The 17745-nt window shown below is 38.5% G+C and overlaps 1 protein-coding gene across 1 annotated transcript; it reads left to right on the top strand.

Moving 5' to 3' along the window:
- Positions 1 to 291: 291 nt before the first annotated feature.
- Positions 292 to 12975, top strand: LOC307046638 (uncharacterized protein). The gene is made up of 6 exons (XM_079693102.1): positions 292 to 430; positions 1473 to 1548; positions 8008 to 8293; positions 10991 to 11139; positions 11964 to 12243; positions 12743 to 12975. The coding sequence occupies exons 2-6, from the start codon at positions 1485 to 1487 to the stop codon at positions 12894 to 12896; spliced, it is 933 nt and encodes a 310-aa protein (XP_079549228.1). The 5' UTR covers positions 292 to 430; positions 1473 to 1484; the 3' UTR covers positions 12897 to 12975.
- The last annotated feature ends 4770 nt before the right edge of the window (positions 12976 to 17745 follow it).

Genomic DNA, 17745 nt, shown 5'->3' with positions numbered 1-17745 from the left:
TTCCTACACTCTGCTACTTCTACTTTTACTTAAGTAGAAGATCTGAGTACTTTTCCCACACAGCATCATATAAACATATATTTGTCTTGCATTTGTAGCTATGAGATAATATATATACAATATATATATGTCAATGTGATAAACTAAAACCTAGCTAAATGAAACTGTTGTTCATCAGTGTGTCATTAGATAACTACTGGAACCTTGATCTGCTGACTAAAACTGGGTTCATGTGCATGGGAGTATACTACATGGTATTCAGTGATTGGATGCTGATCATGATTATTGATTGACTTTGGGGGAAGATATCATACAAATAGCTCAGCTTTAAGGATTTTTATCTACAGACACTTCTTGAAGTTCTGAGATCAAGTAACTTTGACTCAGTTATTTTGTTGGGACAAAACCTCTATGCTCACCGGGAATCAGGGTAAGCATTTCAATTCTCATTCCTACGATTTTATTTAAAAATCTTGTATGTTTCAAGCATTTTGTATTAAGAATTATTATTTTCAAGCTGGATAGACTACTGTAATGCACTTTTCAGTGACCTCCCGAAAAAACGACTGACAGACTTCAGCTCAACCAAAACTCTGCAGCTCTGCGGATAACCAGAACTAAGAAGAGAGAACACATTAGTCCAGTTTGAGCCGCTCTGCACTCACTTCCTGTTTACTTTAGGATTGATTTTAAGGTCAACCTCCTGACATATAAGGCCCTTAATGGGCAAGGACCTAGCTATATTGCTAACTCCCTTGTCAGCCACAAGCCGTCAAGAACACTGCGTTCCTCTGCTGCTGGTTTGTTAGAGGTTCCCAGAAACAGCCCCAGTTAATTATGCCCCAAAGCTATGGAACAAAATACCTAGAGACATCAGGGATGCCTTCTCAGTGGAAGTCTTTGAAAAAAACTCAAGCCTTTTAGGAAGCAAACTCCTGCTCTCTGCTGCACTTTCTCAATTCACTCTGATGCATTTTGACCTGTCACCTGATTGTGTGTTGCACTATCCTCCTTTTAAAGGGGACCTATCAAGCAAAATACACTTTTTGATGTCTTTTATACATAAATATTTGTCCCCGGTGTGTCAGGGATGCTTTGTAACTTACAGACAGGTTACGAATAATCATGTATTCTCAGAGAAGGAATATCCAATCAAAGTCAAGGATTTAACCGAGCTCTTCCCCATTGTTAATTATTTAAAATAGTATTATTCGTTCTTCTTCATGAAAGGTCTTCATCATAAAGTATACATTCAAATTGCAGCTTTAATTTAATTAACAGTGGTATTAAATATGTTCAACTTTAACCTTTACTTCCCATTGGTCAAAGACATAAGGGGCGGGATCATGGTCGTAATGTTTAAAACTACTTCAATACACTTAGATTTGATTTTCATTTCTTAAATTATGCCTTTCAGAAATAACAAAGAAATGTGTTTTATGTTAAATATATTTTATTAATGACTATCCTAGGTCTCATCCAGAATGATGAAACTCAATGTTTTCCTTCTTATGCTCCTCATGGAGACGTGCTCTGCCTCCATTTATCGTGAGTATGAATCGTTTATATATGACGCTTTCCCTATAAAAAATAACAGGGAAGTGACTGTAAGGCTGTCCGCAGGGCCGTCCCTGGCCAACTTGGTGCCCCAAGCGATATTGTGAGATTGTTCTTTTTAAATCCTTTTCTAATCGTAATTAGCCCAACTGTTCCTTAGTTGATAAGTCACCCTTAATACAAATGCATGTAAACTTTACCTTTACACTTATTATAGCAGTTTCAACATCTTTTGTTAAGACTATAGCTTTAGCTCCAAAAAAAAGAATTATGTAATGCATAAAATATTGTAATCTCACTGCTCACATTAGATATATACTGTATGTTTTGCTGCTCAAATAGCTAGTTATTGTTATTGTGGTAATACTGTTTAAATCAACCCGGTATCACGGCAAGACGTGAACATGTGACGATTTACCATGCTGGGAGTCGTGAAGATGTCACGATTTTGTCCCTTCAAACGTGACAGTTACACGGTATTGTTAACATGGCCCAAATACCCGGAAATGCCAAGCAAATGCTGTACCATGACGGTCAGTTGTTATTGTCAATATTAATATAATAATGATTTATTTTGTAATAGTCACACTCGATTTGGACGATTTTCTTGTTGCCCCAGCTAGTCGACACCGCTTTTAGCAGAAACAAAGGCTACATTAATGTATTAAATCGATGTTAATCCATGTGTGCGGTTGTGGAATTAACGGATGTGACGTTGTGCGATTGCGTTGCCAGGCAACAACTTGGCCTCATGTTTATTTACAAACTCTTCAACTAGAACCGTAGTTATATTTAAAAACATTTTAGAAGGCCTCACGAAATGCTTTAATGTAAATTAACATTTAAATGTGAAGGACTGTGTGTATAACAAAATACATACGTCAAAAGCAATACCGGAAACAGACGTAGGCAAGATCCTCAGCTCGGTGATTGGATGGTTTAGCCACAATGCACATTGGGATTTGGTGTTTATGCGATGTGAAAATCGAAAAAAATAAAGAAAAGAAAATAATACTTTATTCCGAGTGTGCTTGCTCTTCTCTTTGAAAGTCATCACATAACGGGATTGTAACACACGTTTCGGCTGCATTAAATCTGCCATATTTCTCTATTTATAGAGCCTTGATGAGAAGACTTCTAGACAAACAGGAAGAACTGCCGCCAAAATTGAAAACGTGACGTGGATCATAAATATATCAGCAATTAAACAACATCTTACATTTCTTTTCACACAATACATCTCCTTGCGGTATCAACACTAATTTGGCTGACTTTGTATATATATTTGATCCAATTGGTAGATAGGCTGTATTTACACCACAACGGTGCACAGCTGATAGAAAGGGACACCTAGTGGTTAAAGCACGTTATTTAATTGTATTATTTGTATTATTAGTAGGGCTGTCAAACGATTAACATTTGTAATCAGATTAATCACAGCTTAAAAATTAATTAATCATGGTTAATCACCATTCGAACTACCATGCTGAACATTTCTTTATGTATATTGATGTGGGAATGGAAAGATAAATGAAAGAAGGCGGGTATATCCATTTAACATACAGTAATATGTATGTATGTTTATTATAATCAATCCATCAATACAGCATGGAATTGTGGACAAAATCGTATCCAACGATAACAAAATATTCAAAGTCTTGGGTCCAAGAGTCTAAATCTCATCAAATGGTGGTCCGTGGCTCAAATGCAGAACGAATAATGGACCTTGATATGAAAAGGGTTGAAAAGCACTGCTCTAAACAAAATAGGATAGTGTTGTTAAGAACATTCTTTCTTTAACACACTTACTGGCCAACTTAGCCAATAGCCATTTGGCTCTTTTTTTCCTTCTTTTTTTTCTTTTTTTATATCAAACCAAAAGAACATGGCCAACACAACATGGCCTGCACAATTACATGTGGCCCTCTTCTCTATTCATCCTTATCCAGTTGCTGAGGCAAACCAACGTGTCCACATTTTCTGAGAGTAAAGCTGACCGCTTCTTTTGCACAATGTGACCTGCAACTGAGAAGAGTCTTTCACATGGAACTGTGGATGCAGGAGTGGCTAGATATCTGCGAGCCAGTGGGGCCAGCTTGTCATGGGCTCCTGCATGAGATGACCACCACTGCAAGGGACAGTCCTCCATACTAGTGGTGGGCTCTGCTCTGTACCTGTGTATGGCTCTGTCAGGCTGTACCTCTTCCTCCGATTCTGAATCTTAGCCCATCTGTAGAAGAATGTTCATTTTCTTCTTGGGTGGCCCATTTTCAGTATGTGCAGATCTTCTGGGTGGTGAACGCAGCATGCCTCCAAGTGTGGTCCACACCGCTTCTCTGTCTGTCTTGGGCAGGCTCTTTAAGTCTTTAAAACCTGGATCCAGTGCCGTCGCAATCTTGAGCCATGAATTGTTGGTGTGTTCTTGGCGGGAGGCTAGGTCTTCCTTGAATTTTGCCTTAAATCTCACCACATATGCAGGGTCCTCATCAGAGACTTCCAGTACATGATGCAAGTGGCAGAGGGCAGGTAGTACCACAGAACAGGAGACGTAGGCCTCCCCACCCAGGATCTCAGTTAAATACCTGCAGTGGAACACACACACACACACACACACACACACACACACACACACACACAGAGACACATACAGAGAGTTGTTACATTTAATAGTAGATTAACGTTTAAAATTAATTTAATTTCAGTCTACAATGAATGGTCACATTATATGATGGAAGGGCTCTAGAAGGGTCTCCAGTCTCTGGATTTTGTACCATTCTGGTGGCGTCAGCATAACAAGTTTATGCTGCTGTTGATCCAGGGTTGCTTTTATTGCAGCTTGGTTGCGGATCAAGCGCTTGACCATTTCCAACGTGGAAATCCACCGTGTTGGAACGTCTTGGATCAGTGTCTCCTGCTTCTATCCGAGTGCCGCTTGTTCTACTTGCAGCTCCGCTGTGTTAGCCGGGCTGTGCTTAAAATGGCCCACAATTTTGCGACACTTGGCCAACGCACCGACAAATCCACTGTCAGAGAGACTCACAGTGATGCTTCTCTGTAAGATGTGAGCAATACAGGGCATGTGATCGTAAGGTAGAATACGAGCCGCCGCAATCATATTGCGCGCACTGTCAGTTCCTATGGTTGTAGCTTTCCCTTCAATTTCCCACAGGCGTGGTACAATTTGGAACTGTTCTGCACACGCCTCCGCAAAGTGACGTTCTTCTGTTTTCATTATAGTTAGCGCAAAGGATTTCAATTCCCATGTCTCAGTGATTTGATGTGCAGTTACTCACTGACGTCCAGTGGTGTCCTGTCAGGGCGATATAATCCGCTTGAGCTAAAGCCTCTTTTTTTTCTCCTTTTCATTGTCATAGAGTTTGTGGATTCTAGTCATTATTGTGCCTCTTGATGGTGGCTTGTAAGATGTGTCGAGGGACGCAACTTTCAAAACATTGCCGAAGCCCTTGTCTTCAACGATGCTAATCGGTCTACAGTCCTTTGCAACCCATTTGGCAATTGTGTTGGTTAATTAATCCGAGGTGGACTTGCTTACTGGCCTGTGTTCATTCAGGGTGGTCTGACGCAAGCCAGGTGTTGCACTGGAAGTGGAAACCCCAACAAACGCATGCTTAGCATTGAGATGGTACTTTAAACTTGAAGAGCTGCGGTGGAACTGAAACTCCTTCTTGCAGTTTGTGCAAATAACTATTTGTTTATTTATTGTTCCATCTTTGTTCTTTCTGAACTCAAATTCCCCATCCAGAGGGCCAACCTGTTGTTCTAGCTCCATGCTGTTTACATGCATCCGCCCCGCTGGAACACTAGAGCGACCTCTAGTGTGTTGGCGGGCCATTCTGCGCATGCGTTAAATGCGTTAAATATTTTAACGCAATTAATTCCAAAAATTAATTACCGTCGTTAACGCGATAATTTTGACAGCATTAATTATTAGATATTAATAGGATCCGTATAAAGTATCTTTATTACTCGTTATTCTCTACTGATAGTTAATTAAAGACTGTATATAATGAATATTTTGCACATCCCTTTCAAGATTTCAAGATTTTCTAAGGTTTATTGAGATATCATATTATACACAACTACGGTGTAGTTATGCAATGAATTAAAAACTTGGGTCGCAGGTTCCTCAACAGTGCATTACAAGACATCTATCAATATGTGTGTATACCTCCACCATTAAACTGTCATATTTTGCACATTTCTTATACTATCTACATACATCTTATAAGCAGGGGTGCACATAACTGGTACGCAGGTACGCATGCGCGGCAACAATCTGAAATGCGTACCGTCACTTGTGTCACAAAGCGCGTTTGCGTACCGACGGTACTTGTGAAGCTTTTCCAGAAGGCGGTTATATCACCGGACGACAGTCGGTCTCCGTGTGCACAGACAGGGCTGCTGTTAACGTCGCTCTGTACAACGGAATTGTGCCAAAACTACGCCAACCGGCTGCGGAGGGAGACTCCCCCCCTTCACTGGAGAACTGTGCTAAAACAGCTGATCACAACGTTCACGCTCTGTGGTCACGAAGTACTCCACGAGCCCCCCCGTCGACTTTCCTGAAGCCCCCCCCCCCCCTCTTATTCAAAAGAAGACCTTAAAGGTGGGGTAGGTAATTTTGGAGAAACCAGCTGGAGTGCGCTAGAATTTGAAAATACACAGCCGGAAAAAATCTGCCACTTCCTCACAGAGCCCCTCCTCCAACACACACGAACGCGCACATGACCAATGAGGGCACGAGATAAGTTTGTGCACAGATGGAAGGCTGACAGGCAGGTAGGCCATCCAGTTACTTTAGCCGGGCCGGCTCAAATGATTGGTCTTGCTTTTTACAGCACCACAGCTTCCACAGATTACATTTTTGCATGGATTTATTGTCAAAGCACTTCAGATACTCATTGCTATCGGGATGTTAAGAGCATTTGATGGAATATAACAAAAAGTGTATCTCGAGCCGGTTTCTCAAACTTACCTACCCCACCTTTAATCTAAAGTATTCTTTAATGTTTAAATAAAGCCTTATTAGTTTTTCTGTTTTGTACATCCTCCTATTAATATCTAATAATATAAAATAATACAATTACATAACGTGCTTTAACCACTAGGTGTCCCTTTCTATCAGCTCTGCACCGTTATGGTCTAAATACAGCCTATCTACCAATTGGATCAAATATAAAAATCAGCCGAATTAGTGTTGATACTGCAAAGAGACGTGTTGTGTGAAAAGTAATCTAAGATGTTGTTTAATTGCTGATATATTTATTGTCACGTATTCAGTTTTGGCGGCAGTTCTTCCTGTTTGTCTAGAAGTCTTCTCATCAGGGCTCTATAAATAGAGAACTACGGCAGATATGTCATATTTAATGCAGCCGAACCGTGTATTACAATCCCGTTATGTGATGACTTTCAAAGAGAAAAGCAAGAAAACTCGTAATAAAGTATTATTTTTATTTTTTTAAATGCTTTTTCCGGTATTGTTTTTACGGATTAATTTTTTTATACACACAGTCCTTCACATTTAAATATTTATTTATATTAAAGTATTCCGTGAGGCCATCTAAAATGTTTTTAAATATAACTAAGGTTCGAGTTGAAGAGTTTGTAAATTAACATGAAGCCAAGTTGTTGCCTGGCAACGCAATCGCACAACTTCACATCCGTTAATTCCACAACCGCACACATGGATTAACATCGATTTAATAGTTTAATGTAGCCTTTGTTTCTGCTAAAAGAGGTGTCGACTAGCTGGGGCAACAAGAAAATCGTCCAAATCGAGTGTGACTATTAGAAAATAAATCATTATTATATTAATATTGACAACAACAACCGACCGTCGTGTTGGAATTTGCTTGGCATTTCCGGGTATTTGGGCCATGTTAACAATACCGTGTAACTGTCACATTTGAAGGGACGAAATCGTGACATCTTTACGTCTCCCAGCATGGTAAATCGTCACATGTTCACGTCTTGCCGTGATACCGGGTTGGTTTAAATGTAACTGTGAACACATCGCTATGTAAGAAATCCCAGCAAAGCGGCACAAACAAATACAGAAAACACATTCAATCTCCAATTCATCAGCACGTGTTCAGTGTTTGGAAATAAAACACTGCATAGACATAAAAACACTGATAAACATCTGTATCAAGTTGGCAACACGTGCATGCTGAGGCAACATGCTGCACATTCAGAAAGCGTAACCCAACTCACAATGGAATAGTTTTTAATCATCACCGTTCACAGGTCTAATATCAACTCATCATTTACTTTCTGAGAAACGTGCAGCATCTAATTTGTGTATTTTCTATTTTCTGTTTTCTTTAGTTGTTGAATATTCAGGACCAGTTATCTGTTGGAACACTAATGTAGCTCAAACCATTTTCCAATTTGTATTATAATTATATATTCACCTGTCTACTTTTCTAGAAAACGTGGCATTGCGTGGAAAAGCGACCCAGTCAGACCGTTTCTATTTCGCATTTGGAGCTGCCAGCAACGCTATTGATGGAAACCGTGACAATAAGTTCTTTTCTGGATCGTGCACCCACACTGATGCAGAAAGCGACCCCTGGTGGAGAGTGGACCTGCTGGAGCCCTACGTCGTCACCTCTGTCATCATTTCCAACAGAGGAGACTGCTGTTTTGCAAACCTTTTGGGGGCACAGGTCCACATCGGCAACTCTTTATTCAACAATGGTGCATCAAACCCAGTGTAAGACATTTCCTGCACACATTTTAAACATTTGTTTTGTGTAACTGACTGAGCATTTTGTTTATTTTATCCTCTCCCCTGTTAACTGCTCACCACCAGTAGACAGAGGTGTATTAAGATGCTTTACTCGAGTACAAATACAGATACCCTAGTTTCAAAATATTTAATTACAAGGAAAAGTCCTGCATTCAAAATGTTTCCCTCTTAGACCCCACGGACCCTTCGGCGGGTCCGAAACCACAACATCTGCAAGCAACAGTGTCTGAGAGCTTCTTAAGATTTAATAAACTATGAATGTTTCATATCCATGTAACAGGAAGAAACTCAGCTAACTGATGATTTTTTTTTTTTTTGCCAAAAAAACACAAGGCTAACGCTGAGCCTCTGAATTAGCCCTGAGCGAAAAAGTCTTAACGAAGTTAGCACAGAACTCTAGCTATACCGATCGATATACTAATTGGATCTGCACAAACAAGCTTAGATAACATCCTGAGAGTCTACAGATTATAGAAAAATAAGGATCATCACTGAGCGATCAGAACTCGTGACAGGGGAAGCAAATACAGACAACACACGAGTAGCTTTAGGTAGCAAAACACGGAGATATGCTCACCTTAGCTGTTATTCTGATCAAAAGTCGTGTTCAATGGAATTAAAACGAGAAAAAACGCGGTTGAAGGTTAATCCATAGGTTAATCCAATGTGTCCGTCACTTTGAAAACATTATTGATAATCCATAATTAAATTTGTATCCAAAAATTGGAGAATACAAATTAAGTGCTAATGGTAGCCAGCAGAGTGTGTTGCAGCTCCGGTTTTTGGCTACGCGTCACCCTCACTCCTTATTTGGTAACCTGTGTGTGTATGTGGAACCTTCCCTCGATTACATTGGCTCTAGCGGTTAAAAAGAGATGTCAATCATCAAAATCGACCAATGGGTTCCAGAGAAACGGCAAAAACGCCCATTTCCACCCAAATGGCCCCAGAGGTGGAGTTGTTTTTGCTAAACCTCTCTAAAAAGGTCAAATGTCACTTTTTTTGCATCAATCTTGATACAGGGTACTTATTATATGTTGTACTTTGGATTAATAAAGCTTTTAGTCTACTAACCCATCATCCAAGAGTAGTTTTCACTATAAGTAAATAATTATTTTTGTACAGACACTATAATTTACAGGATTTTACTATGTTCAATCTGACATTTCTTTAAAAATAAAAAACATCTATATTGATTCTGACTGTTCTACATCCAACTCACAGGTTTATCATTACTTTGAGAAAAAAGATTATAAATGTTCCCCTTTTAGAAGTGTAGTTATGGTCATTTGTTCTGGAAATGTCATTTTTGAGCCTGCGACCTGAAAAACAGGCTTGGGGTCTAAGTAAAAGTACAAAAGTATTATCAGCAAAATGTACTTAATGATTAAATGTATATATGTATATATATGTGACATTTCTAGATATATTCATGCATTAAGAAGCATTTTACAATTTTAATTTTATTTATATGATTTTAATGTTTTGTGCCTGAAAGAGTTAGTCCCCTAGTTTAATTGTTAGGGATACATTTAGTTAAAAGTAGCTAGTTGAATTAAATGGAAATACTCAAGTTAAGTACAAGTACCTCTGAACTGTAAATGTACTACCCACCTCTGCCTGTAGATTCTCATAGAAACTGTTCCTAAATGTTTCAACCATGACATTTTACTTATTTGCATTGCTTATCAGAAATATAGGCAATGCTGAAGTGCGTTAAACTTGCATCGTCTTTAATATCTCGCAGTGGGTGCCCCCCTGATTGCAAAAAGGACTCAGATTGTATAGAAGTCTATGATGAAATTACCAGTTACCTTTTATCTAGCTGTTGAAGCCTTGGAGCAGGGGTCTGCAACCTTTTTGAAACGAAAGAGCAATTTTTCCAAACCTTTTTTTTGTCTGGAGTCGCAAAACATATTTGATAAATTATAAAGTTGTATATATTGTTACTATATATAGTTGTATGTATTATCATAGACAAAAACTACAGTTGTTTTGCATTTATTATTTATTACATTATAAAACTGTTAACCTATAATAATAAACAAAGAACTCTTATAAGGAAAATTAAAAAAAATACAAAGGCCTACTTTAAAATAAATTAAACACAGCACTTGGGGAGTCCTCTGCACATTTGAAGGAAAATAAATACAATTCAAATTGACCCACTTTGAAATAAATAAAACATATAGCTGCACCATAAAAATAGTTTACTGATTGAATTATAACTGAAGATCGTCAGTTGTCTTCCTCTTCCGTTTTTTTACTGAATTAAACCCTCTGTGTTCCTCTAATACTTTTATTTTCTTTGATTTATCCATTTTTCGCTCATCGAGCCGGGGTTCAGGTTATTTGCCTGCAAGAAAAGGCCCTGGCGCGGGACCGTAGCAGGATGTGACGCATATTTTAGTTGACCTTATTAAAACCGTTTAGTTTTTTATTTATGTGTCACAGTATCACCTCAAAATACAAGATACGAAATATTTTCAAGCATGCAACCACATTTAAATAGTCCTACAAATTCTTGTATTTTATTTCCTTCTTATTTATGTCTAAACTCAAGGGAGCCAGAGCAGAGGGCTTAAAGAGCTGCATGCCTTAGGGGTATAACATGTCATTCACGTTTTTCTTTCTTTATCACTTTTGTTCTCTTTCTTTTAGGGCTGGTGACATTTCTACAGTAGAGGCATTGTACATTCTGATTTTCACTGATCGTGTGGAGGGACGCTATGTGTCTGTGCATTCACCGGGTAATGGAAGGTACCTGAGCCTCTGTGAGGTGGAAGTCTACGGGTACCATGCCCCAACTGGTGAGGGTTTGGGATCTAACATAAATAATGTGTGATTTCCATCTCATCAAGGAACTGTCATATCAGCCAAGTGGCTGAAAAGTGAACTCAATGCAGAAGTGCCTTAAACCTGCATTACATTACATGTTAGACGCTTTTATCCAAAGCGACTTACATACTCAATACAGTGGACAATCCCCAAAGGAGCAATATTGGGTGAAGTGTCTCAGGGACACAACGACATGCTGACTGCAGTGGTGTTCGAACCTGGCTCTATCCACTGCGCCACACATTCTTTCTAAAGGTCTGATTGTGTAGAAGTCTATGAACATTTTTCCTGCAACTCACTTGATGTATTACCGCTGGAAAGAGTGTAACTATTAGTTTATGATCTCAATTGTTTGTTTCAAGTCTTCTTCAATCCAGCATGATGTTCAAGTTGTAAAATATGGTCCCATTGATAGGAACAAGAGAAAGGATGTACCAGCCTCTCATGTCACTTATGATTACTAAAACAGGTCTTATTTTATATAAAGTTTAATTTGCCAAACCTGACATTTAGTTAAACTTACTGCAGTTGTAGTTATAGATAACTTTAACTATAGACTCAATATATTATAGACTATAATATTACTTTAATTCCTCTTTTCCAATAACAAATAATATATGGTAGTTATTTGTTTATATATGGTGGGGTTATCCCTTTTATGTCCTTCATCCTGACGGCAAATTAAATCCAATCTTTTGAGAGTCATGGTGAAACAGAATAATAAAAAACAATCTGCATCAGGAGTCATACATGTTATTGATTTAACCTAAATCTTTGATTTGTTTTTTTGTTGCAGAAGAGAACCTGGCCATTCAAGGAAAAGCCGCACAGTCATCAATGTATAGGTTTTACAATGCATTTTATGCCATTGATGGGAATCGGGCCTCCAAGTGGGTTGAGGGTTCCTGCAGTTGCACAGCCTGGGAATTGAACCCCTGGTGGAGGCTGGCTCTGCCCGAAACACACAAAGTGTTTTCTGTTAAGATAACTAACGCATATGAAGACTGCGAACGACTCAATGGAGCCGAGATCCGCATTGGAGATTCTCTTGTAAACAATGGTGCTGACAATCCAGGGTAACTTAAAGCCTGTCCTATTACAATAATAATATTAAAAAGTCACTAAATTGGTATTTTGTTGGAACACGTTTGAGGAACATGATTCAGTTTTTCTCTCTCAAGTTTACCTGGTGATACATTTTGGATTAAAAATCCTTACATTGCCAAGAAATAGGATTGGAGCGGGAATACCCTTCATGTATGAATGATTCCTGCAATGTGTTCTGATCTGATCACAGAAATGGACAAATAGCAAGGTCGCCAAATTAAAGGCCTGCTCGAGGGTCGTCCATTGTGATTCTGTGACATGATTTGAAAACATTTATTTAAACATTACTGAAATATAAATATTGTTCATTATCAAGACCTTATTAAAAGATCTGCAACCAACATTCTAAACAAGTAAAGCGCAGAAACCTAATGACGCTTTGAGTGCATGTTGAACTTAAAATGAAAAGCCTGTTACTTCAATAAACCCTTCCTGAGGTTAATGTAGTGATTTCTGCTTCTTCTACAGGTTTGCTTTAATCAACAGCATCCCGGCAGGTGAAACTGCTGTGTTCGAGGTTCCCAACGGGATGGACGGCCGCTATGTTTACATAGGTATCCCTGGAAGATGGGAATACCTGATCCTCTGTGAGGTGGAGGTGTATGGCTCTGCACTGGATTAGCATTCAATGTAATGGATTTGCAAAGATGCTGTAATGTGTACACAAAGCATCCAAAATAAAAAGTGACTTTTACATTTCATTGTTTGCATGACGTCAAGATTTACTGGTGGAGAATTGCAACAAAAGTCTGCCGTAACTTTTGCTTTTACACGGGACTTGTACACCTTCTGCGAATGTGCTTGTCTTATGTCATAAGAAAATAACTGATTTTTATTTTTCTATCAATCATTTAAGAACAGTGAAAGCAGGTTCTGAAGGCAAGTTTTGCATTTTCAGACAAAATAGACAAATATTATAAAAGTCATCTGAAAGCTTTCTTACCCAAAGTTAGATCAGAAGATCAATCCCCGTCATGTCTGTAAGAGTGGTATCTTGATAACTGAAGGGCCACAGACAATATTAAAGTTCAAACAACTAATGTATGTCTGGAGGCCCAAACAAAGACCACTTTCAAGTATGCCTCAGCTGTTTATATTTTTTCTGTAGAAATAATTAATAACAAGACTTCCTTTGGCAAAAAATACAATAAGAAAGAAAGAGAACCTTGTTAAGGCCATACAGTTGTATTTCACCAAAAATTCGGATATTTACAAAACAATTCTGACAGGGCACAGTTAGAGGCAGTCTACTTGTTTTGCCATAAAAAACACCTATTCTGTCATTTTATAACTGGATTAAGAATGAAAGTGTGCCTGCTGAAAGCTGAATGATATGCAGTAACAATTGTATTTCAAAGCTTCCAAATATAGGAAGAACATTTTCCAAAGACTCTTTAAAACCTCTTAAGCCCCAAGCCTGTTTTTCAGGTTTCAGGCTCGAAAATGACATTCCCAGAACAAATGACCATATCTTCCCTTCTAAAAGGGTTAAATTAATAATCTTTTTTCTCAAAGTAAATATAAACCTTTGAGGTGGATGTAGAAAAGTCAGAATCAATATATGTGTTTTTTATTTTAAAGAAAATTCAGATTGAACATGGTAAAAAACTGTAAATTATAGTGTCCGTCCAAAAAATATGTTGTACTTATAGTGAAAACTAACCTTGGATGATGGGTTAGTACTAAAAGCTTTAGGAATCCAAAGTACAACACATAATAAGTACCCTGTATTAAGATTGATGCAAAACAAGTGATATTTGACCTTTTTAGACAGATTTAGCAAAAGAAACCTCTTCTGGGGCCATTTGGGTGGATTTTACATATCTCTGGCCCCCCTTCTTCGATTTTGACATGTGACCATAGAGAACCGCAGTGACGCGTCATAAAACCCGGAAGTAAACTTCTTCCGGTTCCTTCTTGAAAAACCAATGCAAATTCTCCATAGGATTTTGGAAAATAGCTCGAAATAAGGTCTGTGGTTGACACACATTTAAGAGAGGGATCACGTTTTTTTCAGCCGGATAATCTCCACATGTCAACCCTACTTTTATAATTTCTGAATCATAAATCTAGTCGCCAAAAGCGAAATGCTAACGTTATGCTATAAACGAACTACAAGCCAGTGCAGCAGCAGGGTCGCACGACTTCAACGTCACGCCAACTTAAGATCGTTTCAACTGACTTGCACTGAAACTGCACTTTGAACACTTTAAATATATTAACATTTTAAACTGTATACCCCGGTTATCTAGGCCCTTTTTGTTTTGTTTAATGTATACCACGTTTATCTAGGCCCGTTTTGTTTTGTTTAATGTATACCACGTTTATCTAGGCCCTTTTTGTTTTGTTTAATGTATACCACGTTTATCTAGGCCCTTTTTGTTTTATGTATACATGTCACACTGTGGGAAACGATATTTCGATATTTCTGGATGTATAACACATGTAGAATTTTTGACAATAAAGCTGAATTTGACTTTCGCCTGCTTGTATATTTTAACGAAGCTTTTCATTTTAGCCACACTGAATTTAACTAGAAGTCATGGCTGTGTCAATTACCAGTCTGATATCGTTTTACAAAGATGACAAGAAGAGTGTAGATAGAGGAGAGAACCACTACAAGTCAGGACACGTTACAGTGCAGCCTAGATGAAGGTGTGCTTACCGGTGTTGTCAGGGCTAGCATGAGGGACAAGGTTTATAGTGTCGGTGAGTAGTGATAGCAAGAGTACCGTTAATCTAGAGTTAATTTATTCACATTAATTCCCATCAACAAATCAATTGTATGTGTCACATGAAATCTTTATGAGGCAAGGCAAGTTTATTTATATAGCACTTTTCAACACAAGGCAATTCAAAGTGCTTTACAAAAAATGAAAGACATTAAGAAAATGGCATTTAAAATCAGTCATTAAAAAGAGAAGTTAATAAAATAAATATTAAAAGAAAAAATACATGGATAAAAGTTACAGTGCAGTTTAAGATATGAATAGTTCAATTAAAAGCAGCGACAAAAAGAAAAGTCTTTAGTCTGGATTTCAAAGTAGTCAGAGTTTAGGGTTTCTGGGAGTTTGTTCCAGATATTTGGAGCATAATAACTGAACGCTGCTTCTCCATGTTTAGTTCTGACTCTGGGGACAGAAAGCTGACCAGTCCCTGAAGACCTGAGAGATCTGGATGGTTCATCATTTAGCAGGAGGTCAGAAATGTATTTTGGGCCTAAACCATTCAGTGCTTTATAAACAGCAGCAGTATTTTGAAATCTATTCTTTGACACACAGGAAGCCAGTGTAAAGACTTCAGAACAGGTGTGATGTGATCCACTTTCTTAGTATTAGTGAGGAACCAGTGTAAAGACTTCAGAACTGGAGTGATGTGATCCACTTTCTTAGTGTTAGTGAGGAACCAGAGTAAAGACTTCAGAACTGGAGCGATGTGATCCACTTTCTTAGTGTTAGTGAGGACTCGAGCAGCGGTGTTCTGAATCAGCTGCAGCTTTCTAATAGATGTTTTAGTGAGACCTGTGAAGACACCATTGCAGTAGTTCAGTCTACTGAAGATCAAAGCATGGACATGTTTTCCAAATCCTGCTGTGACATTAGTCTTTTAATCCTAGATATGTTCTTTAGGTGATAGTAAGCTGATTTAGTAACTGTTTTAATATGACTGTTGAAACCAATAACTAATTTAACCCGCTGACAAGAGAGCCCACCTCCGAAGATCGTGACTGGCTGAGGGACAGACTCGGGGGCAGGTTTTCAGGAATTTCTTGGCTTCTCTCCCCCGAGCCAGAAGAGGAACACTACAGCTTGGAAACACTTACTGTTCCTGAAATTATCAAATCTGTTGGGCATCAGGGACCTGAGGCAATTGTGGCAAGCATGGCATTGTCTGAAGAGCAACAGAGGGCGATTCAGGTGGCTACCACTGGTCAGCGAACCAACCCAAACTGGCATTTGTTCAGGAAAGGAAGGTTGACTGCCAGCAACTTTGGAGCTGTCCTGAGGTCAAAGCGTGTGACTGCTTCCTTTATTGCCAGGGTGCTAAGGCAACAACAGGCCCTTGATGGTGTTTTGTCTGTACAATGGGGGACTATGAATGAATGTGAGGGCGTCAGGGCATTCACCACTGCAACCCAGATGCAGGTCCATGAGTCATGTTTGTGGCTCTCCCTATCAGGATTGTTGGGGGCATCTCCAGATGGTCTGGTAGGGTCTTCCGCTGTGCTGGAGGTAAAGTGTCCCCACGGAGCAAGGGAAATGACAATTAGTGAAGCATTGCAAATCAAGGGCTTCTGTGTCAGTAAGGAAGGAGAAACATTCAGCCTGCGTGAGGAACATCCTTACTGGCACCAAGTGCAAGGTCAGCTTCACCTCACTGCAAGAAAGAAGAAGAAATAAAAAAATTGTGAATTGTTTTTAATTTACATTTACTCGCCTTTGCAATATTGTGGTTGTTAGAGTGTTAGGTTTCCTGTCAGCTCATCTGTTGGGAAGATATAAAATATTAGTTTCATGGAAGTCACACCGTCACATATACTGTAAGAGCATTAAGACATACAGTACATAGGCTAAAACAAAACATCTAAAGATATAACCTTGCACTTTGATAAGTCTTGTGAACATTTTCACTATTTTGACATTTTTATAGATGAAAATTGAACTAAAGAAATAAATGGTAGATTAATCCATATTGAAAATAGGTGTCAGCTGCTACACTAATTATAATAGTTATATTTCTTAATTAATTAAGATAAGATATTACTGTATTGATCCCAATTTGGGAAATGTTTGTGTTGCAGCAGCATAACAAGAAAAACAAAATATAAGTTATTATACATACAAAAGTATGTGAGGGATAGAATATTAAATGGAATATAAATGTAAAATGTACATGTGATTTTACGTCCAAGAGAAGCTATGGAGCAGAGAGTTCTCTGCCAGCCAGAGGTGATTTGTTATTAGTTCAATATGTCAAACTGATTTCCCTGACTACAATCTTTAGTTACATGGTGAAACGTTATGCTGCTTGTACTAATTAGACTTATCATATAAGCCACACAGGTTTTAATAGGATGTATTCATTATCTTTACTTACCATTGCATAGCTAACTAGTAGCGCCAGCTTTAGCTAACGTTAGCTAACGAAACGAACTGCCGAGTAAAATTGGAAAACACTGGTAGTTAATTATTCTATAATTTGTAAAACTACGGTGTTAAAAAAGACAATTCCAAAAATACAAACTCTAATGGTCAGATATAGATATACAGAGATACTAAAGATAGGCATGTACTTGCTTTCAAGCAGAACACAGGGGAAAACAAACTTAGCGGGAGTGTTTACGTGTTCGGCGTAATGACGTACAACGGCCTCGACAATTTCTGTAGTCCTATTCAGCCACTCGGTAACAACCATCGTTTTTCAGACACGTAAACTCTTCAAAAATCCCCAGTGGGGTCACTGCTGATGTA

The sequence above is a fragment of the Notothenia rossii genome (assembly GCF_949606895.1).
Source record: "Notothenia rossii genome assembly, chromosome: 7".
In the NCBI taxonomy this organism is placed as follows: Eukaryota; Metazoa; Chordata; class Actinopteri; order Perciformes; family Nototheniidae; genus Notothenia; species Notothenia rossii.
This window is presented reverse-complemented; position numbering and strand designations above follow the sequence as displayed.